Source organism: Cebidichthys violaceus, unplaced genomic scaffold (assembly GCF_023349555.1).
Source record: "Cebidichthys violaceus isolate CVI_PGR_0920_01 unplaced genomic scaffold, fCebVio1.0.p SCAF_9, whole genome shotgun sequence".
Lineage (NCBI taxonomy): Eukaryota > Metazoa > Chordata > Actinopteri > Perciformes > Stichaeidae > Cebidichthys > Cebidichthys violaceus.
The window spans coordinates 1395872-1420405 of record NW_027176975.1 but is presented as its reverse complement, the minus strand read 5'-3'; the positions used below and the strand labels follow the sequence as shown (position 1 = coordinate 1420405).

The 24534-nt window shown below is 41.5% G+C and overlaps 1 protein-coding gene across 2 annotated transcripts in view; it reads right to left on the bottom strand.

Annotated features, from left to right (window-relative positions):
• Positions 1-2179: 2179 nt before the first annotated feature.
• The window catches only part of ddr2l (discoidin domain receptor family, member 2, like), a 25143-nt gene continuing 2788 nt past the window's right edge, over positions 2180-24534 (bottom strand). The window contains exons 2-19 of one of the 2 annotated variants that reach the window (XM_068702958.1): positions 14610-14708; positions 14415-14517; positions 13181-13256; positions 11900-12052; positions 11582-11729; positions 10642-10747; positions 10357-10546; positions 9895-10141; positions 9247-9336; positions 9016-9158; positions 8605-8716; positions 7839-7955; positions 6563-6807; positions 6314-6441; positions 5776-5973; positions 5363-5597; positions 4149-4298; positions 2180-3860 (exon numbers count right to left, since the gene is read on the bottom strand). In XM_068702958.1, coding sequence (XP_068559059.1) covers positions 3726-3860; positions 4149-4298; positions 5363-5597; positions 5776-5973; positions 6314-6441; positions 6563-6807; positions 7839-7955; positions 8605-8716; positions 9016-9158; positions 9247-9336; positions 9895-10141; positions 10357-10546; positions 10642-10747; positions 11582-11729; positions 11900-12052; positions 13181-13256; positions 14415-14517; positions 14610-14670 — 2637 coding nt within the window. In that variant the 5' untranslated portion in view covers positions 14671-14708 and the 3' untranslated portion in view covers positions 2180-3725. The remainder of the gene's footprint in view (positions 3861-4148; positions 4299-5362; positions 5598-5775; positions 5974-6313; positions 6442-6562; positions 6808-7838; positions 7956-8604; positions 8717-9015; positions 9159-9246; positions 9337-9894; positions 10142-10356; positions 10547-10641; positions 10748-11581; positions 11730-11899; positions 12053-13180; positions 13257-14414; positions 14518-14609; positions 14709-24534) is intronic. The other variant, XM_068702959.1, reaches the window with a different exon arrangement.

The window sequence follows — 24534 nt, the reverse complement described above, 5'->3', positions numbered from 1 at the left end:
TAACATTCCTGCCCACCGTGAACCCTGTTGTTAAACTGGAACACATAAGCCATTGTTTATCCGGGAAAATAAATCCACCTTAAAAGTAAATCCACAATGAGAGATCTGCTGACTAACTGGAACCGTTTAAATCCCTAAAGAAACATCCAAGATGTTCCAAATGCAACTGAGCTCCAGTAAAGGAGATGTGTCTCTTATAAACCCCTCGAGGTTCTGTCATCTATGAAATACATCAGTTGTGCTGTTGCTGTTTGCTGTTTAAGGTGTTGTAAGTTGAGCTTTGGGGTGGAAGTTCTCTGCAGGATTCAGAGTTTGGGAAAAAGTTTTCTGTCTCTCTGCCGCCCCCTGCTGATACCCAGCACATAAACACACACCAGATGCACATTTTGTACGTTGCACTGATTCTTTCATCATGACTGAAATGGAGAGTTGCAACAGTAAACCCAGCAGGACTAGAAGGAGGTAAGGTCACCCTGCATGTGGTTTTCAAAGAGGAAATGTGACCTGTGTTTCCTCCACGAGTGTAGTGATTGACATCTAACCAATCACTCTAAACACAGCCATACTTTTTGAGTCTTTTTAATAGCTTCACATATGGATGTAACACTTCTGCTGCAAAATTGTATTATAATTCTGAATGTGTCAAATATTATAGCTCATTATAGAGAAGAAATAGAACCCATCAGTACAATCTGTGAGGTTTTATGGTGAAACTTGCAGCTACTGTGTGCTTACAACCGCATTAGAATAGAGAATACAACAAAAAACCTTTAATCAGAGTAACTTTATTAATGGATGTGATGGTTAACCTAAGACATAATTTGGTATTTATGGAAACTTTGGAGTCTTTTGGAGTCTTTTGGTGTTTTAAATGTAAAGTAAGACCCAGTGTGTACTCCTCTGCTTGACAAAATGTACTGTTTATTGGAGGAAAAACCAACATGAGAGGGTACAGAGTGAGAAAGACTTGGGACGACTCCCAATATATTAATATACACAGCTACTAGCCTATGTACAGGACAAGTCTGAAGCAGGACACATCTGTTAGAAATGTTACTGTTGGAAAAAAACAACACAACACCTTCCCAGAATAGAAGTAATCAGAGAAGAAGATATAAATTGTGATAGAAAATGAATTATCAATAATTATCACACCTAATCTGCATTCACACACTGAGATATTTTAGATCACTTATACAGTACACTATCAAACTAAAAGACTATCTCTCTAATGGAACCAGAAGAAACATACATAGGCTCACTGTAGCAAAGGACTCTGGGAGTTTGAGTTTAGTGGTTTCCTTACTTTTCTGTCCTATTGCTTTAAAAAAAAAGTCCCTTCGCCCTCATTTAATCATGTCATTCGGTACAACAGAGCAACTCCGGTGAACCACTTCAATCCCAACGCTCCCAGTGCTCAAAGGAATGTCAAAAACACGCAAACACAAAACCCATTTTCTCTAAAACAACCACCCACACACACACACACACACACACACACACACACACACACACACACACACACACACACACACTCGTAGAAGTGTTAAGATACAGTACAGATAATACAAACACTACTGCAACAACATAAACACTGAAGGATGCACTCAAACGCAACATATTTGGTCTTCCTCCCTCTTTCCTGTGAAGGTCACGTTGATTTGCGCCATTTTACATTTTTTAACAATTTGTTCAAAGGAAGGGATTTAAAATACTGCACACATGTAATACACACTCACACGAATGAGTGACTAAAACACTAAAAGAATGGGACATAAAATGATGACGTTTAAAAAATGTAAATGGGCTTAACAACTTTTACACATTGGACAACAATGTTGAAAATGATTAGCCTTAAACCTCGATCGCACATTCATTAACCTAGTTGCAATGTTGACCAATCAACTTTTACTTTGATTGATCTCGCAGTTATCGGCGCATTTACAATGTACATACAACAAATGCGCATAATGGGGCGTGTGATTGGATAACAGGTAATATATAAATATATATATATATATATATATAAATATATAAATATATATATATATATATAAATATATAAATATATAAATATATATATATATTTATATATATATAAATATATAAATATATATAAATATATATATATATATCTATATATATATATATATATATATATATATATATATATATATGATCTGTAAGAGTGCCATCAGACTAGAGTAGCAGTCAAATATGGACATTGGGAGGTTCGATATGTGAAAAGTGAATTAAGCCCAAAACAGCGGACATCCTAACTAATACAGGACAGATGGAAACCCTAGTTATCTTGTTTATGTCCTTAAAGTAAAGACAACCGAGTCTACTGTGACCCCAGAGCGAGCTAGCAAGTCAGTTAGCGAGCTAGCAAGTCAGTTAGCTAGCTAGCGTTAACACAGAGACTGTGCTTCTCCTCCCACAGGGCTGTAGTGTCTTCACTGCCTTTAGTTACTAAACTGAGCCTGGTAGCTATTCTTTGAAATGCTGCAAAGGCCCCGTTTAAGTTTGGTAAATACTTCAACTTTAATTCGAACAGTTGTATCTTTTGTTTCACTGTTGAAACTACGGACTTCTTTACGGCTATCTGGCTAATCTTTGGAACAGCCACCCTGGCAGAACAAATGGAGACAAAGAATATACACAGGTCTAATGAATCCAACACAAACTTAACACACATGTTTTAGGCCCCAGCACAAACACAGACACAGGAGTAAAGTGATACCTAAACATTGGAACTTTGCATGAGATACTCTCACTGTTAGCAGGAGCCCTACCCGTGTTAACATTGGCTTGATTCCCACTCATGCTACAAATTTAAGGCACTTTGAATGAAAGCATCCACCAACAGATGTTAATGGTATATTGAGTTTTACAAATGTAATAGTTTTATCACTTACACTCTTTATTTCTCTTTGGCAATAAAATAGGCACTTTTCTTTTGTTATTTGGTTTCGGTGTGCCTCCAACCGACTTTCTCTACTTAATTACCCACAATTCAGTCTGTGAACCACACAGGTTTCAATATGATGTCAATCTCAGATGGACAATGTTCATATCCACAAAAACAAAAGTGAAATACTGTAAAACAAGAAAAATAAAATAAAAAATAAAGCTAAACTACAATTTGACCCTAACCCTAGCTCCAGTGTGGGTTAATATATGAACATGAATAACTGAGAGAGACAGACAGTGCTTTACAATAACAATAAAATAAAAATAAAAACACAGGGACAGGGGAAACTACCAAGACTGAAGAGTCTGTCCAGTTTTTGGCATCTTTAAAAGCCAAACAGAAGAAGAATATAAAGCTTATGGCACCTTTGGCACCAAAACAACGTAATAAAAAGATATGTCAAAAGGTCCGACAAGACGCTTTGGTCAAAGGGGATTTAAAGAGACGGATGAAACTGTGAAATCAGAAATGATAGAAAGCTTTAAAAAGCTTAGAAATTTTTGTTCACCAACGCCTGACAGGTTTGGGTTTCCTCTGAGTTGACCAGCCTTTTCTCCTTCTACCTCCATCTTGTCTCTCAGAATAGAGTTGCTGCTGTTACCACAAAACAAACCCACCTTCTGACCAACAGTTCTGCCAGTTTCTTCATTCCCTCTGAACGCGTCTTACTCTTGTAGCATAATTCCAGTCCTTAGTCTTCTCGTGTCAGTCTGTCGTCCTACACAAGTAAGTACATCCCAGTGGCCTCGGCTCACTGGTTGACGTGGGGCCTCAGGGCTTGGTAGAGTCCCTCAAAAGTGGGCCGGTCGGGTATGTCGCGACTCCAACAACGCATCATCAGCTCGAAGAGTGAAGGTGGGCAGAGCGGAGGGCCGTAGAGGAAGATCTAGTCGGGAAATACAGGAGAGTTAAAGAGGTTGTTTAGTAAAGAACCAGAAAATTCCTCAGATGTACCAACGTAGTCAGGGCAATCTCAAAGAACAGAAGTGCTGTATCAAGGACAACTGGTCGTCCTAAACTGGACCCAGTTCACATGACTGACGAACATAATCATGAAATGTCGTGAGCATCCGCAGGAACTGGAGCTGCTTTCACAAGTCAAGGCCCAACGGTGATCTAAATCAGGCACTCCTGGATGCAAGGCTAGTGCTCCACTTGGAGTCGATGGTCTCACCTGTCGGCCCTGGTTCCTGAAGAACTCGCCAGTGTTCTCTATGACCTGTTCGTCGGACAGCAGGCTGTAGGGCTGCTCCTTGCACAGAGTGAAGATCTCCCACAGGGTGACGCCGAACGCCCACACGTCACTGGCCGTGGTGAACTTACCCTGGAGAGGCGAGAGGTGACATTATTTCATTTTGGGAAAGAGCTTTTCATGTTTTAGAATAAACACTCTTTTGTTTGGTGTGTTACCATCAGACTACGTGAGGTTGCATCCATCGATGAACAGGTCTTGAATGTCTTGCACAAACCTTTTTTTGGGGGGCAAAATCTAAAGATGAACCTATTCTGAGAAGTCTTCTGAAATAACTGGATTAGCTTTCAGTCAGTTTGTGCTCTAGCACCACTAGCTTTGAGGGCTTTTGTGATTGACTCGTGCTTGTTGACGGCTGGCTAGCATGACACCGGACAGCGGTTCACCCAAGTAACCCAACGAGTAATCGCCCACGTCACCAAGCCCCTATTTCACGAGGAATGAACTTTGTGTGCCACTATCCAAATATACCAGGTCATGAACAAGAGGTTCTTTTCTGCCCTTGAGTAGCCGGTGCACTGATTATTTCTATAAAAACACTAGCCATGCTTCCATTGAAATGTCACAACAAAAACCAGACAATTCAACAACTTTCCATCACCTGGTTTGGAGCTTATAACTACAGCATAGTTTGGTCAGAAGCTAGCGCTTTAGGCCAAGCATGGCTGTAATCAGCCAGTAAACAGAGTAGAAGCAGAAGAAGAAGAAGAAGAAGAAGAAGAAGAGGTTGTGAACCGGAAACAAAACAAGTTGGCTCGGTAGTCTAACAATCTACAAGAGAAAAATGGTGAGAGAACAAGTTTTGATTGTTCTTTCATGTCACCTAGCATTGGCCATGTTTCATGTTGTCCAAAGACAAGCATTAGCATATTATGGGAATATTCGAGAAGACGCCGACAGCAGAAGCAGCTGATCAGTCGAGTTATATGTTCTCGATCTGGTTTGGGTCTGGATGAGTGCCTCTATCATTTTTCCATAATTGCACATCTGCATAAATTCATAAAACTAAGAGATCCACCGACATTCACAATGTATAAAAGTAAAGTTATCCCAAGTCAAGGTTAAGGCATGAGGCGTTATAAATCCATAGTTAGGAGCAGGTGGAGGTCTTTGGTCCTATCTTATGTTAATCTCACCAGCAGGATGCTCTCCCAGGCCATCCATCGGATGGGCAGCACCGCCCGGCCCTGGATGCGGTAGTAGTCGCTGCTGTACAGGTTCCGGCTCATCCCGAAGTCGGCGATCTTGATGGTGAGGCGGCGGTCCAGCAGGCAGTTCCTGGTGGCCAGGTCGCGGTGCACGAAGTTCAGGGACGCCAGGTACTTCATCCCCGACGAGATCTGCACCGACATGTGGAGGAGGTCGGACAGACTGCGAGGGGAAGAGATAAGGAAGGAAGAAGAAGGTGGTGAGAACTTTGAATTCATGAGTTGATCGTAGCTTGATCGTGTTTGGAGAGTGATCATGTCGTCCCCTGCTGTTTGCATCTTAAACTTTTTGAACATATGGTGTTCGCATGTATAAAGAGTACAGTGTTGTGTACACTAACCTGACTGAGGGGATGTTGTTGGCGTGCGTCAGCGTGCTCTCGATCTCCCGCTGCGACAGGAACATGTTGAGGTCTCCGTTCTCCATGTACTCGGTCACCATGCACAGCGGGTCGGACGACACGCACACGCACAGCAGCCGGATGATGTTGGGGTCGTTCAGACGGGACATGATCTTTATTTCCTTCAGGAAGTCGTTCCTGGTGGACGGAGGGAAGAGCGGCCATTTTATTTTTTAGGTTTCATTTGAGGCACTTTCAGTTGTGGATTGTCTTGTTGTTGTTTTTTTCTCACACAGATGAACAAAATGTTGAAATCACATTAAATTCATTTGGAAAATGTGCTCATGTCCCTGTTTACATGATACTCGGTCACTGTAGTCACCACATGGGTTTTGCAGGTCCGATCCGTTGAGGGTTTCCCTCAGAAAATGGACTAACTAAACTTTTTACTGAACCAGAATTGCTCGCCGGAGAGAATACAGATTTATTAAATTGACATAAAGACTTTTAAAGAAATAAACACAGTCACATGGTGTACCTGGCTTGGCTGGTGGCGTCGGCCCTCAGCTGTTTAACGGCCACGAGTACCGAACGCCCATCCCTGTCAGGGAGAGGAGACCCCTCCCCAAGGAATTCTGGGAGTCCCTCGGCCTCGCACAGGTGGACCTGTATAAATGAAACCATCCATTTCAATTCAGGAAATCACAGCACCAGAGCACGGCGTTATAAAATGAATCAAATACAAGCACCACGCCATTCAGCTGTGGCCCCGCCTCCTCCTCCTCACCTCTCCGAACTGCCCCTCCCCCAGCTTCTCCCTGAAGATCAGCTGCTGCCGCGGGAACTCGGCGGCGGAGATGTCCTTCCTGGTGAGCGAGTCGACGGTGAGGGCGGGCACGGCGTACATGTTGCTGCCGGTGACGCCCTGCAGGCGCACGATGTCCGTCTCGGCGTAGTGCGGCGCGTTGCTGTGGAAACACTGGTGCGGCGTGCACTGGGTGACGTCGGGCTCGGCGTAGCCTCCTCCGCACGCTGACGGAGAGGGAAGGAAGAGGCGTGTTTGATTAGCTAGTTGTCTCCGCAAGGAGATGATGTATTCTGTTGTGTGTGAGTGTGCATCTCTGTGTCTGTCCGTCCGCGGCTAATCTCTCATGCTACTGGGGTTGCGCCACTGCCGTTATTAAGCAATCAAAAACCTGCTCAATGACGATGATGATGAAGTTGTGGTAATTTAGCAGTAAGCTTTAATGACTGAACCAAGCGAAGATAAATGGATTTCTACCACCATAAATCCGTCACAGTAGCTTTACTGCTTGATTTGTTCGTCTTCAGTTTCCGGATAATTTTGCGACGTCCTTTGACGGCAAGACTGAAGCAAGTCAAATATTCTGTGGGACGGATGGTGAAGCTCCGGGAAGTCCTGAACTAAAAATAATGAACTTCTCCTCCAGTAATTTACTGCAGGCTGACATATGAGAGAGAATAAAGTGTTCACGTCCTCGTCTCTCAGTCCGGTCGACCGTATCTGATCTGATGAAGTCACACCTTTCAGCTCTTACCACGCAGCCAGCCTGACGACATGTGACAGGAAGTCAGCAGGAGGAGATCGTAGAGAGGGTTACCGAGGAGGAGGAGAGCTGGAGGAGGAGGAGGAGGAAACATGGACAGAGACAGAGAGGGACGAGAAGAGCTGCAGAGTGAATGAGCATGCACATTCTGCATCATCAAGAAAATACTGGAAACCAAGAAAGAGAAGAAAAGAAAAAGCAGAGAGCTGTGAAGAACTGAGAAGATGGAGGTTCGTGATGCGGCCAGCAGGGGGCAGACTGCAGCAGTTCGATGGCGTCGACAGTTTGAACAAAGCATTTTGAAAGCATCACTGATTCACATTTACTTTGAGTTTCCGTAGATGAAAAAGGACTATGATAACTATCACCAAACCTCTACAGACGGTGAACAAAACACCAACAATGAAAGAAAAACTTGTCAACCGTGTCAAACATTCCTCTCTTTCTGCTACGACTGTGAGGTTAAAGAACAATGAGGAGCTCCGGCGGGTCTACCTGACGCCTCGGCACTCTGCGACAGCTCCGGCAGCTTGTTCCTCAGCGCTGCCGGGTTCTGGTACTGAGGGTCCAACAGGAAGACTCTCTCGTAGTGAGGGTCGGTGTTGGTGAGGCCTGAGACAAAAAACAAAACCATTACATAATGCCTCAACATTTCAGAGAACTTGTGATACAATAACTACTGGTGTTGCTGTGAGTGATGAAGTGGTGAAGTGTGATGGTGATATCTACTAGTTCATGTTGTGACCCTCTTCACCTGGAGACTCTTCTAAATGTCTGGACTTTAACTAAACGTCTCTTTAAAGGAGCTTTTCTATCAATGGAGTTTTTCTCACACTCTGATCCAGAAATCTCCACTTCAGTAGTTCTGACATCCACCAAACTTCACACCTTCATTCCTCTCTGTGTGCTGAAGCTTTCTACTGAGGGCTTTGTCCACACACCACTCACACACTCATTTATACTATATTTATTAATAAAAACATGGAGGAAATGGATTTTTATGTCTGGTGACAGTATTTTATGATTTATGGAGTGAAACAAAACTCCCTCTGGAAAAACCTTTGACTCTAATAAGTCAACAAAATGAAACAAGAACTTTTAAACTGGCGTCAGACAGAACTGCACAATGAAAGTGAGGCTTAATCCTGATTAACACTGATGGTGTCATTATTCTACATTCATTGAGCGATGAAAAACCAAGATGGCGACGGACAAAAATGAAGATGGTTACGGCCTTCAATTTATGCATCAAACTGTCTACCTGTGGGGGCGTGGCCAGAGCGGGGGGGCACAGGGGGGGTCTGGAGGATGATGGTGTCGCTGCAGGAGGACAGCCGAACCGTCACGTCCTCGTCAAGGATCCTACGAGGAGCCTGGAGGAGGAGAGGAGAGGAGGACTTTTATTACAGCTTTTTAAAGAACATTCATGTTTATATTCATAATCATGATTCTGTCTACTTTTTTACTTTAACGTTTTACTTTTTTTTACCATGAACAATTTATTTTGTGTTGCATTATATTTTTTAAATTTTTTTTATTCATGTCTTCTTCTTATCTCCATTCCTTCTTGTCAATCATCTGTGGAGCACTTTAAATGATAATTGATTTGTTTGAAAGGTGAATTAGAATAACACTTGATTGATTGATTGATTGAATCTCTTCATCTGCTCACCTTCTCCAGCACCTTGCAGACGTACTGGCACCAGAGGATGAGGAAGATGATGATGACGAGCAGCAGGATGATGGTCACCAGGCAGCCAATCAGGATGGGCGTGTTCCCGTCGTCGGGCGGCTCGCTGGCTGATGGATTGGCTGCTGTGGAGAAAGAGGAGAGGACTTAATGACTTCAGGTGAGTTTGTTTCATCTCATGTGAGATCAAAAGGGGGAGGTCAGAGGTCAGACCTGTCACAGATGGGGTTGCCATGGTGCTCTCTCTCTTCACTGGAGACGAGGTCGTCCCCAGAGTCATTGGGGTCGGGAGTACGGTGTCCTCTGAGGGACAAAAAAGGAAATATGTTTTATTCATCGGTGTGGAGGAAATTAGAATCTGTGTGTGTAAATATATATATATATATATATATATATATATATATATATATATATATATATGTGTGTGTGTGTGTGTGTGTGTGTGAGAGTATATGTGTGTGTATATATATATATATATATATATATATATATGTGTGTGTGTGTGTGTGTGTGTGTGTGTGTGTGTGTAGGTGTGTTAGTGTGCATGTGAGTATAATTGTGTGCGTGTGTGTGTATATATATATATTAATGTGTGTATGTATGTGTGTGTGTATATATATATATATATATATATATATATATGTGTGTGGGTGTGTGTGTATATATGTGTGTGTTTATATTAATGTATATGTGTGTGTGTGTGTGTGTGTGTGGGGGGGTGTGTATATTAATGTGTGTATATATATATGTGTGCGTGTGTATACATGTGTGTGTGTGTATATATTAATGTATACATGTGTGTATACATGTGTGTGTGTATATATTAATGTATATGTGTGTGTGTGTGTGTGTGTGTGTTACCTGACTGAAAGGAGATCTCACTGAACATCATCCAGATGTCGGCGAAGTAAAAGCGGCAGCGGAGGGATTTGCCGGCGCGGCGGTTGAGCGGCACGGTGACGTAGCGGGCGCTCGGGTTCCTGTCGTCCAGCACCGTCTTAAACGCCACAGGCTCCGCCTCCCAGCCGGCGATGAGGCGGGGCTTAAACCAACAGGAAACGGAGGAGAAGATCTTCACTCCGCGGGAGAACATGTTGTTACTGTGAACCTGACGGAGGAGAGTTTGTTTGTTAGACTGAAAACAGAGACTGTGATTTATTTTAATCTCTTAAACAATACATGACATAACAAAATATAAGAACACCAGCAAGTCACAGCAGTCCTAAAGGCCAAGAAAAGAATGAACCAAATACAAAAACAATAATAATAGGGTTTAAACCTTATATACAAATATAAATCTTGGTGTAAAATCATTTTTAAGACCTTCATGGAGGTGAAGTTCCTCTGCCTGTCGAACACAAACTCCATCTCCACGTATCCCAGACTGCCCAGCGAGTCGTTCCTCCAGCCCAGGTAGTCGTAGCCCGGCCACACGTGGTACTGACGCGTCAGCAGGAAGTCGTCCAGGCCGATCACACCGTCCGTCAGCTGACCCAGACCGCTAAACAGCCTCCTATTGGACGAGAGACGGCCAGGTCAGGAAACAGCCATGTGTGTGTGTGTGTGTGTGTGTGTGTGTGTGTGTGTGTGAGTGTGTGTGGGACTCGCCTCCTCTCATGTGCTCCGTCATACGTGGAGTCGTTGAGGCTGGCGATGGGGTAACCGGGCGGCATCATGAGCTGACCCTCCGGAGCGCCGTAGGAGATCAGACCGTCTGCAGGTTGAAGGACATCAGGTCAGGATTTATAATGAACACGTTTAATGAAGAAGTGGTTCACCGACTGCAGGAGAGACCTCCGTCACCATGAAGGGCCTTACACACCAAGGATGAGACGAAATAAAAACCCTCAAAACTATTCACACCTGCAGCCATGTGAGTGTGAGACGACTTCAACAAAAGGTTTGAATAGATTCAACTAGCTGGATCCAGCATCTGGTAGTCTGTCTAAACTGTTGTTTAGCTTAAGATACTGTAAGATATTTTATTTCCTTTTAGAGAAATGCTCTGAGTGAATATGAGTTGTCTCTAAACAGTGTATATGTCTCAGGCTTTCATTGTGAAAGGTCAGAACAGAAGGAGTAGATCTGGTCCTGGTTTGTCGAGGTTGAAAGGAGCGATAAAGTTGTCTTGGTTGAGACTCCGGAGCCTCCATGTTGCTGCACACCAATAGTGTACGTTTTGAATATGTCCGTTCCTCACAACGTGATTGGTTGATGCTTTTTATTAAAATAAACTGTGTGTAAAATCATTGTTTTTGTGAATGAAGTCTGGTGGTGTTGAAGAGATCATAGAAAACGGCTTCGGTTCCCCGTCAGACAGCAAGGTAGAGTTCGTGGTTGCATATAACAGTAATAGGTTGTTGGTGTGATTTAGTTTTATCACCTAACAGATCGTAAACGGTCTCCCTCTTGTCTTCGTATCGAGTGAGAAGGTTTCTGAGGAGTTTGTTGGAGTCGGAGGAGGAGTAAACATTCAGAGTAAAGTTTGAATCCTCTGAATCAACAGGCTGTGTGTGTGTGTGTGTGTGTGTGTGTGTGTGTGTCCTACCTTCCCACTGGCAGCCGTACAGCTCCACCCTCATGCACACCGTGGTGGACAGCTTGGTGACCGGGATCAGCCGGACGTAGCGGGACACGATGGGAGGGTGAAGATCGTTGATGACGGAGGTGTAGGCATTCTTGTTGCCCTCCATCACCTGGAGACGGACAACAGCAGAGTCGTTCATACGGTGTGTGGAAGTCAGCTGGGTTCTGTTTGGAAGCTGCTTATCCAAACATTTTGATGAGCTGTATTTACATCCCGATGGAAGTGAAGGAACACTTCAAAAGCTCTTTAATCCTGTAATGCTGCCCTCGCGTTGCTCACCGTGTTGCCCAGCCGGTTCCTCCAGGACTTCCACAGCAGGCCGTCCCGGCTGTAGTTGAGGCGGTAAGCTCGGGCGAACTCGTTCCCGGAGTACCTGGCGTATCGTCCCTGAGTCCCGACCACCGTCAGGAAGGTCAACCTGCCCAGGTCCACCTGAACAACACAGCAACAGAGTTCTGTCCAATCATCTACAGCTACTAATGTGACTATGAGGTCCATTTATCGAAAGTCCAGGACCAGACTCCATTCACAAAAACAGCAATTTAACCTCTGAGAACACAGGAGTTGCTGGTCTACTGCTGCCTTGTGTTACTTTGGTGTTTTAAAGGGTTAGTTTCAAACACCAAAGTAACACAATAACACAAACTAACTAACCGATGGAGGCAGTGGTAGACCAGCAGTTCCTGTGTTCTTTGAGGTAAAACTACTGTTTGAGTGTTGTGGCTGGTGTTCCTGTCTGTTTCTCCAAACCATCTACTGTAGGTAACACTCTGACTATGGAGAAGTACCTCACACAACCACACTGCTAAGAAATCACAACTGTCCCTATAAACTCAGTTTAAAGTTTACCTTGTGGACCCTTGAAATACAATACTTTAATCATTCATTAAACACAGGACTGGTCCACTCGTATGTTGTGTGGAATCTGGGTTTAATACAGAACTCTGCTCGTCACACAGAATGACTAAAAATGACTTTTGATGTCTTTCACTCGTCAGTCGTATTAAACAGATGCTCCTCGTTCTCTACGAATCACACAAAATGTTTGTGTATTTATAGAAATGTACATTTAACATGTAGGTCTGAAGTTTGCTGATCAGAGGAAATCAATCATCGTTCATACTTCTTGCACTCTTTAACTCCCATACAAGCTTGAAGTTGAATTATGAGCAGAAATGTCAACATTTTAAACTGTGCAATACTTCCATTAATACTACATTTACACTTTTTATTCATACTTGTGTTATATATTGCAGCATTAAGTACATACTTTACATTATATTTTAAATAGTCCTTTATTTATATTCTTTCTCATATTTCTTTATTTTAAATAAAAAGATAATAAGAGCAACTGTAACATACAAATTCCCCCTCAGGGATCAATAAAGTATTCAAACCTTCACTACCTTCTGTTTCACTGACTTTCCTTCTCCCGATACATCCGAACTTCACCCTGATTTAAGAGAATCCTCACAGACACTTTGTAACTGTTAAGCCCAGAGGAGCGCCGGGACACCACTGAGCAGGTTTCTCTCTTTGAAACAGTGAGAAGACACAAACCTGCAGGTACTGACTGTCTGAAGGCTCCAGCTGTCCCTCAGGACACCAGGCTCCATCTCCCTCCTCACGGTTCAACCTGCAGACACACACACACACAGTTTATGAAGCAGGTAATGACAGTTAATGATTCTGTTAACAATACAGTTAATAATGTTGTTAACAATACAGTTAATAATGTTAACAATACAGTTAATAATGTTAACAATACAGTTAATAATGTTGTTAACAATACAGTTAATAATGTTGTTAACAATAGTTATTAATGTTGTTAACAATATAGTTAATAATGTTAACAATACAGTTAATAATGTTGTTAACAATAGTTATTAATGTTGTTAACAATAGTTATTAATGTTGTTAACAATACAGTTAATAATGTTAACAATACAGTTAATAATGTTGTTAACAATACAGTTAATAATGTTGTTAACAATAGTTATTAATGTTGTTAACAATACAGTTAATAATGTTAACAATACAGTTAATAATGTTGTTAACAATACAGTTAATAATGTTGTTAACAATAGTTATTAATGTTGTTAACAATATAGTTAATAATGTTGTTAACAATACAGTTAATGTTGTTAACAATTCAGTTAATAATGTTAACAATACAGTTAATGTTGTTAACAATACAGTTAATGTTGTTAACAATACAGTTAATGTTGTTAACAATACAGTTAATAATGTTAACAATACAGTTAATGTTTTTAACAATACAGTTAATAATGTTTACAATACAGTTATTAATGTTGTTAACAATACAGTTATTAATGTTGTTAACAATACAGTTAATAATGTTAACAATACAGTTAATAATGTTGTTAACAATACCGTTAATAATGTTAACAATACAGTTAATAATGTTGTTAACAATAGTTATTAATGTTGTTAACAATACAGTTATTAATGTTGTTAACAATACAGTTAATGTTGCTAACAATTCAGTTAATAATGTTAACAATACAGTTATTAATGTTGTTAACAATAGAGTTAATGTTAACAATAGTTATTAATGTTGTTAACAATACAGTTATCAATGTTGTTAACAATACAGTTATTAATGTTGTTAACAATACAGTTAATAATGTTAACAATACAGTTATTAATGTTGTTAACAATACAGTTAATAAGATCAAAGTTCTCTTCAATAATTCAAGGTGACACAAGGTGAGTCATATACAGGTGGTCATTTTAAGCGTGAGGTATTCCTTTAACCAATCACAGCACTGACCTGGCGTACTGTGGTCCCGTGGTCTCGTACCATTGGCTGGATGCTGTGATGTCATTGTCTTTAATCCGTCCATCCTCCATGCCCAGGGCATAGCGACAGTGTGCTGCAGACACCAAGCAATCAAACATCTAACAACTACAACTTCACTCTGTAACAGGTGTTAGTGTGTGTGTGTGTGTGTGTGTGTGTGTGTACCGGGGTCGATCTGTCCAAAGGCTGCTGTGGCTTGAAGGATCAGCAGCACGAAGAGGTGCATGATGGTCCACCGATCACACCAACACACATGCTACATCTCTGAGAGACAGACAGAGAGAGTCATAATAACTGTGAGACACAAAAACAATCAACGTTGGAAAAAGTTAATTCCATGATCAGGACATTTCAGAGTGAATTATCACGGCCGCCTAACAAAACTAACAAGTTAGGCTGTGTTATTTGATCTCTAACAGTGATTTAAACTTTAAACAAGGTTTATCAGATCTTTATCTGCAGCGACAAGTCATCGTTTTTTACAGAGGCATGCCAGCTAATCAGATACAAGTATCACCTGCCCTAATTATCTTCTAATGTTCAAAGTACCCTCAAGAAATGTAGAAATTATGTAAAAATTAAAAGGGAAGGGACAGATTGGATCCAATTAGATCCATGTTTCTGATCTTTTGTCAGAACCAACCTGCAGCTTAACTGCAAACAGTTTAAACACGAGGTCACTGCTCATTTATAAACCTATGAATACACAGAACCTACATCAATGATAGAACTGCAGCTCCTTGCAGAAAACGTCCTTATTTGAACATGTTTTTGCTGCATGACGGCTGAACCGGGATCAGCATGAGTGACTCCTAACACCAGTGTGTGTGTGTGTGTGTGTGTGTGTGTGTGTGTGTGTGTGTGTGTGTGTGTGTGTGTGATTTCACAATGTTAGTGCTGTTAGAGCAGAGCGGATTGTAAATACTGGACACAAACAGCAGCCCACTCACAGAGGTTATGCAACACTGACACATAGCAATAAAGTTTCTGTGTCAAACATCGAGTCACAGGAGGAAACAGCTGGAAGAGAGAGAGAGAGAGAGAGAGAGAGAGAGAGAGAGAGAGAGAGAGAGAGAGAGAGAGAGAGACATCTGGGTGAGGCTGAGGAGAGGAAACACAAAGAGAGGCAGGAGAGGAAGGAGGGGGAGAACAGAACAATGGAGGGAAGGAGAAAGCAGACAGAGCTTTAAGAGGAACTAAACCTCAGAGTTTAGCTGAAGTGCCTGGAAATGGACTTTAAGTTAAACCGCCGGCACGTTTCAACATCTGGTGAACCATGTGTGGCTGAAGTTGATCAATTTCACTCATGTAGCTGCTGGCTAGTTAGCTAGCAAGCTAATTCCACCAAGCTTTAATGCTACAGTTACAGAAAACAACAAGCACCACATGAACTGCCGGGTTTGGGCGACGTTACTTTAACACGTAGCCAAACCTTTACTGTTTTTAAATTAACATTCACCATTAGGGTCTGTTATGGTGATAAAACACAGTATAAACTATATGTATTCTGTTGTCCTATAGCTACATACTAGTGAGACATTATACCTTACCCAAACAAAGACAGACTAAAACTAAATATACAAAAACTTAACCTTTCTATAAAACTAAAACTAAACAAAAACTAGCAAACACACTCTGACAACTACAGAGATTCAAAACTGTTAAAACCACAGAAGACAGTAAATAATATTTTGGTCTTAAACTCCAAGAAAACGTGGTGAACTGTACTAACGGACTTCGACCAATGGGAGCTTGTCGTCTTTCAGGATTTGCTCAACATCCAGAGGTGACCAGTGATGATCCATCCTTCCTCTTTAGCTTCTCCATGTTGAAGAGCAGCATTTAGCAAAAGCTCTTTGTAGCAAAAGCTACAAAAAAGAAGGAGCCGTAATTCGTATATTTTCCACAAAATGTATTTTTGTATGTGATCCACGTATTCATGGACGCCAGGCGGAGCGCTGGGGGTTAGGTGGATGGGTCCAACAACCATCTTTCTTTCTAACTGCTGTTTGTTCTTCATGTGAAACAAGAAGTCAAGGTTGAAGTTTTTGTCACGTAACTCACGTACTTCAGTAACGTCACTTCCGTAGTTATTTTAACAATCTTTTCCGAAACTTTACTAAGTATTTCTCGACCTTTTCTGAACCTAACTAAGTAGTGTAGTTCTGTTGCCTAAACCTAACTTGCTACCTGTGAAGACAGAAGTTTATTTTGAAAATTGACACATTTTGCTGGACTTTTGTAGGAAAATATCATACGAACCGTTGTACGACAATATGTTGCGCTCAGACCCATCAGTGATTCATCACACTACAGGATGAAACACAGTAAATATTAACATGCATTTTAATCCACGATACTCTACGTCAGAACACGATCAACAGAAGAAAAACAACCTGGATGATTCAGCTCAGAAGAAGACAGAAGGTCAGTCACACTGATGTTTGCAGGGCTGAAGTTAGGTTCATATTTAATGATTTTCCTGCTATAAAACCGCCGAACAAACGAATGAATCAGACCGTTCTCCAGTGATCGTCTCAGCTGGGAGTTCTTGAAACGATCTTTCTCTCCTGACGTAGATCTTTGTTCTGCCTTCAGGAAGTGAGTTCATTCACTCGAGCTGCAGGAGAACGAAGCCGTTCACTTTTTTATTTTCTGGCAACGACCGGGAGAGAGAGAGCGCTTTATGTAATGTGTTGGCTGCAGTTCAGATTCCTGCACTGTTGCTCATCTCTACAGCTAAATCACATGACCAGAGAGAGAGAAAAAAAACATGGAGAGGCAGAAAAAAGTGATCAAGAAGGAGACAAAGGAAAAGACGTCTTTCTCTGTTCCAGTCTAAGAAGACGACCTGAAGATCAACACCAACAATCTGTTTTTATCACAAAAATAAGTCTCTTTACGAACTGTTTCCTGTTGGACTGTTGCAGGACATGAATACAGTTTTTGGAGGTTTTGCAACTGTTGTTTTTGTCACAAATACTTTCACACAGAATGTGATTTTTCTGAGCTTTTTCACTGCAAATAAAAAGGTATCAACCAATCACGGTGTCCAGAACAGATCTATTCAAAACATACACTAGTGTAAAACAACACTGAGGCTCTGTAGTCTGAACCAAGAAGACAAACTGTATTACTCCTTTTAACCTTGACAAACCTTTCACAATAAAAGTGGGCGAGTATTTCGCATTTTCATGTTCGTCATCAAATGTGAAGGATTTCATTTAAATCCCTCTCCGCTCAAATATTCCATCTAGCCGTGGAATACGTCACAGTACGAAAGATAAAGTCACTCAAATTCTTAATATGTACGTAACTAAAACTAACTGGAAACAATTTACTGATATTTTTCTCAATAGGACACATTGTTTTTTTTTAGTGAACATCGTTTTTAGTTTAAAGCGACAGTGTGCGTCCTTTAGGGAGGCTTATTGCAGATATTAAATATGATATTCATAACTATGTTTTAATCAGTGTATAATCACCCGAAACTTAAAATCCTTATGTTTTCGTTAGAGCAGAAAAACGTAGGGAGCGGGTCGTCTTCCACGGAGTCCGCCATGTTTGTACAGCAGCCCAGCACGGACAAACACTAACATAAACTACTCTCTTTACTGTACGTGCAATAAAATATTTGAGAGTAAAAATCTAAAATTGTATCGATACATCTGTGAACACGTAAACAAATGTGAAACCTTCAGCCATCGCCGCTGTTTACACAAACACGGCATGAACGATCAACCAAAAGCTTATTTTAGTAAACTTCTTATTTCTCCGACACACTAGGAGAGCGAGAGGCTGAGCTGAGGGTATTCAGTTGGTTGTAACCTGCCACAAACTACTAGATGCCACTAAAATGTACACACTGTCCCTTTAAATAAGGTCATCATAAATGATTCTATCATCCCATCGCTACACTAGACTCTGATAGGCTCCAGCGATAACAAACGAGTTAGCTTGAGCCATGTCTCTGGCCTCACGCTAACAGTCGGTTAATGTAAGTAGTTAGCTGGACATGCTAATGTTGCATCTCCCGTTTGAGCCGATAAACAATCTCATCCATTACTAGCACATTGTATTAGTGTTTCTGGTTCTGTAAAGGACGCACCAACTCGTACAGCCTCATGCACAGAACGACAACATCTGCAAAATCAGATGAAAACAAAGTGTAACGTTGGTGTGATGACTGTAGACCAGTGGCAGCACGAGAACTTCTGCTTAGAATCTTCAGTTACTGTAGTAAAACAACACATGAACATAATGTACTTTTTCTTTGCTTCCTGTCCCTTTGTCTTCTCCTTCTTTATCTCCGTCTCCCTTCCTCCCTCCTTATCTCCTCCCTCGTTTCTCCTTTCCCTCTCGCTCTGTCCCTCCTCTCTCCTCCTTTATCTCCTCCTCCCTCCGTCAGAACAAACTGGAGCCAAAAGCCTCAACATTCCTAACATTCAACGCAACCCAGCTCTCTCTCTCTCTCTCTCTCTCTCTCTCTTAAAAACACACAGGAATCCACACGTCTTTCTCCAAGTCTCTCTCTTTCTCTCTCTCTTTCTGTTAAACACAGGAATCTCTCTGGTTGAGGGGTGAATGAGACAGAGTTCACTGAGAGCAACACAGAACACACAATAGTGTGGAAATATCCATCTGTAACATCAAAAATAGAACCTACACAAAGTTTACCAGACGTCGGGCTGGATTTTGGGAAAATGTTGGCCAATCGTATGCATTATTAAAGCATGAATGGTTTACACTCAGCTACAGAGACGGAGGATAGAATGATTGTGGCTGCGATAACTTTCCACATATTGTAAACCGCTGCTCAGTGTTTTGGTGTCTGATCGTCAGATAGTTGTTTGATATCACAAAAGTGTTGTTGCTCTCTCTACCAACAATGGAAGGCTGAAACAAACGTCCATCTAAAGCAGTCAACCATGAGCAGACAAAGGTGTGAATGCATTTCCTGCAAAACTCAAGAGGACTGACATGATTGAAGCTTCATATCTTTTAAGACTTTAAGTGTACGATGGCAGAGCAGAGAATAGAAGACCTGCACCACCTGAAGGCCTCCTTATGCACAGACATCTACTTCAACAATCAGTTGCAGCCTCACATCTGTAGACATGTGCTAGCTAGCATTAGCTGCTACCTGAAGACAGCGAAGCTCACTCAGTGTGCAGCTCCGCCTCTCATAACCAGAGATGAAAAACCTCCTCAACAAACCTCCTTAAATTCACGATGAGATAACCAGAGCCCTGTTTGCTCCACATGGTGGTGGCTGCAGACGATCCACGCCACGTGAACGAGACTTGCAGTCCCTCTCGGGTATTTACGTAGATTTACGTCAGGCAGACCTTCACATCTGTGCAGAGTTTAATTTGATCGTATGTAAGTGATCAAGTGATCTGTGGACGTAACCACTTATTGTGTAGTTGCAGCTCAAGTGAAGTAAGCCAACGTTTGAATAACATCTGGATCTTATCCAGACAGGAGACACTTGTGTAAAAGGACTCAGACCGGACTTCCTGTATGTATTTCATCTTCTCACCTGAACCTGTACAACACACACACACACACACACACACACACACACACACACACACACACACACACACACACACCAGGGCAGACCCTGTGTTTTAACAGTTTTTAAGTCTTTCTGTAGCTGCTGTCTGATTATGGAACACCATGAACAATAAAAAACACATTGGGAACTGAGAAGAGGCTGCTCCCCCCCCCCCCCCCCCACACACACACACACACACACACAGGCCGTCAGACTAAAGACTCCCAGCTGGTCAACAGCAAATTGAAACAGAGATAAAATAGCAATATTTAGAATATCTTTGCACATTAATATCTTATTAAAAACAACATGTGCACCAGCAAATCAAAGGAGCGTTCAATGTGAAGGTGAATGATATAGTATGCAACACTTCTGGTGAATGTGTAGTCCAGTCTCCAGGAAACAATGTTGTCATTTTACGCCTCTGCAACCACGGATATGTTGAATGGCGACGTTTTTATTTTAACATGAACGTATTTTACTTTCGCTTCGTGGTATAATAACGAGTATAACAAGCGAGAGTACACTATGAGTGGTGGTGGACGGGTCAAACAAACGTTTACCAAGGAGACCAGCGTTCGTGTCCCACGTGAAACTAAAGTAAATGCTGAGGTTATGCTTGTCTGTATTCATGTTCCTAACATAGAAAGGTGGAACTAACCATTTGGCATTATGTGATGTAAGACACTCCACTACAGGCGGTTGTTATTTATTTAAGCTAGTTACATTATGTTGTTACGCTAAGTTGTTATGTCACGTTAAGTTACGTTGTTACTCCATACGTTGTTACATGTTACTTCTTTCTTTGTCACATTATTACTTGTTACTTTGTTACTTGTTGTGTTACATTACTTTCTTACTTCTTACGTTGTTACGTTGCTACGTTACATTGTTACATTATGTTGTTAAGTGTTACTTCTTTCTTTGTTACGTTACATTGTCATTTCTTACTTTGTTAATTCTCACGTTACATTACATTGTTACGTTACGTTGTTACATTACGTTGTTACATTACGTTGTTACATTACATCGTTACGTTACATCGTTACGTTACGTTGTTACGTTACGTTGTTACATTACATCGTTACGTTACGTTGTTACATTACGTTGTTACATTACGTTGTTACATTACATGTTACGCTGTTACATTACATTGTTACATTATGTTGTTACATTGCGTCGTTACGGCGTTACATCACATTGTTACATTGCGTTGTTACATTACGGTGTTACATTACATCAGTACATTACGTTGTTACATTACATCATTACATTACATCATTACATTACGTTGTTACATTACGCCGTTACATTACGTTGTTACTTGTTAGGGTTGCTACACAAACAACAACCTTCTTTTGAACTTTAATCAAGTACTTTTGGTGCCTAACCCTAACCAATTGTTTCACAAACGTTAACAACGTTTCATTGTGGGTATCTGGAAGCGTGATACGAGGTTGACATGAAACATTCAACTTTAATGGCCACATTTGTTCTGGTGAGGGGGCTGGACTGGGCTGAAGGTCAGCTGATAAAACACCAACAACCATCAGTACACCACAGTGGTTGTTTACCAACCATGTCGATGCATTTTGGGCAGTCAGCACTGATTTGGTGACTCGCCGTTCAAACTGTGCTGAAGAGCAACAGAATATAAGAAACAATATGCTTTAACAGGCTGAGTGCTTTAAACCATGACATGTAAACTCAATCTGACATGTGGAATCAGAGGAGAGAACTCATTTATTTAAGGAGCTGTTGGATCATTTGTCTACTTTCCGTCTCTGAGCTTTCAGGTGGACGTTTCAGCTTTCGCTCCTGAAGCACTCGGAGTAAAACTACACATGTGCACCAGCCAAATGCCCAAAACGCAAATGTAACCTGAGAGCAGGTGATGGTGATGAGGTCTGAACCGGAGAAGAGCAGCAGATGGTTTAAAAAGAGCTGCTGGTATCTGAAGAATGTGAAGAGCGCTTGATTTAACATGCAGAGCTTTGAACCGACAGCCGAGGTGAACGCTATCAAACACACCTGGAAACCGCAATGTGGAACTGTTTAGAGCGGTTTTATGATTCACAGAGGGTGTAGACTATTGTGTTAGAAGAATTTGACCTGAATATTCAGAGTTTTAGAAACCTCTCCATTTAACTTGTCTGCAGATCAAATCAAGTGCTCTCTTACATGAAAGAGTAAATAAATAGTCTTGGATTTGAAAAACTTTGCTTTGGCACATATTTTCTGGATTCAAGACTTTAAATCTGTCCAATAACTCTGAAGTTAATCAACTGAAGACTGTGCTGCTCGACACACACACACACACACACACACACACACACACACACACACACACACACACACACACACACACACACACACACAGGTATGCAGGGCATCATAACTCTGTCAGTGGTGGGTGGAGGGAGCAGAGAGGCTCATCTGTCTCTGGATCCTCGATGAGGGCGAGTTACGAATCACTGAGCAGAACTAACATTTGTTTGATTGATGAGTCCTGTGACTTTACAAAATGTCCCTCAGATTTCCACAAAGACAAGTCGACTTTAAAGGAACCGTTAACTGTAAATAGTGTTGAGTGCTCGCTCTCTGAAGTCCTGGAAAAAGTCAAAATGAAAGCATATCGGTGCAAACACACAACGAAAGACAGCAAAAAAGGCATTGAAAACTTTCTGTGCAACATTATCCACGTGTCTTTTGTCCATTCGTGGGCTTATGGGACTCCAAACACAACTACTTTCAATAAACTATTGCTAAACAAAGCATTCTGTCAGAAAAGGTCAAACTGCACTCAGCTGTAAAACCATACGGGAGCATTAGATCTTTAGTGAAGGGGACCTTGAGACGGGGCAGACAGCGGTTGCAACTGACGCACAATTCACGGTGCTATCGGCGGCTGCGATCCATTCGCGTTCGGCGTTCCTCCTCCACAGATCGGCCGTGTGGTTTCTTAATGGTTTAATGATCCGCTGGCTCGACTCGGCAGACGGAAACCCGACACTCGTTCATTTACACTCGTCGGTAATCTGCAGCTTCCACTGGAAACACAGTCACACAAACACACACAGTTCTCCAGAAGACACTCTGACTGTTTCCTGTCAAGAGTCTTTGTGCTGCAGCTCAAGTGGTGTTTATAGAAGAAGGCCTCATGAGAGCATCATCAGGGCGATCAGAGTCTGATTAGACTTCATATGGTGACATGATGACCTGAGGTCAGACATCTTTGGAAACGTTTATCTAAACATCTGAAGGACTTCTCTGTAAGGAGACATGTGAGATCCGATCTGTTGAATAGATCCAGCTCTGGGACACACCTCACAAACAGATCCCTTTATTGTCCCCAGGCTCAACTTGGAGACAATTCTAGAGGAGATGTGATGGCGTGGAGATCATCAGGATGGGACGAATTACCTTTTATTGGAAGAGTGAGATTCAGTTTGACGTCACGGTGTTAACTTTTAGTCCTCAGAGTCCAGGACTTTCTGACTGGGGTGGCTCGATGACTTGTGAGACGGCAAGAGAAGCTTCAAAAAACTTGCATCATCACAAGAGTCCTTTGTTCATCCGTTGACTCATAGAAATATAAACAACTATTTTCACTAAACTATTGCGAAATTCCCCATAAATGAAGAGTTGCGCATGTCTGTCTGCACTGATGTGCTTTCAGTTTAAGGAGCTTAAGTTGTGTTTGGGTGAACTGTTCCTTTAACACCACAGTTCAGGAAGATGCTTCCAGATTTTAGAGCCAAAGCCGTGTGTTTGATTCATTTCATCCATCACTGACTTCACTCCGCAGCCGCTAAACCTGCACAAACAAGACCAGAAGAAACTAATAAAGCAAAGGGTGAAATGTACCTTTAACTGAGCTGCCTAGCAAACTCCTTCACTGATATTTGAGCATTTTAAATTAGGAAGAGGAGAAGCTTCATCAGAGAGAATCATGATGTCTTCCTTTGTTGTTGGGTTTGTTCAGCTCTCTCAGTTCGAGCCAAACACTGAGCGACTGCTGTTGTGAAATCACCTCGGTCTGTTCAAGAGACAACAAATCAGCTTCTAACTGCTCCTCATCTCACACATGAAGCTGACTCACATCACTGTGGATTAATCGACCCGGTGAAAGAAAAGAACGTACGACGAGGTCTGCAGCTGATCCTCACATTCAACACCTTCTCATCCAGCGTCTGCAGCAGCATGCGAAAAATAATCAACCGTAGTTCAGAGATATTGAACGAATTTATCCACTTTATCCACGATCTTTTTATTAAACCTAACTAAGTATTTCATCATCTTTAACTAAACCTAACTAAGTATTTCACATCTTTAACTAAAGTTAACTAAGTATTTCATCATCTTTAACTAAAGTTAACTAAGTATTTCATCATCTTTAACTAAACCTAACTAAGTATTTCATCATCTTTAACTAAAGTTAACTAAGTATTTCATCATCTTTAACGAAAGTTAACTAAGTATTTGATCATCTTTAACTAAAGTTAACTAAGTATTTGATCATCTTTAACT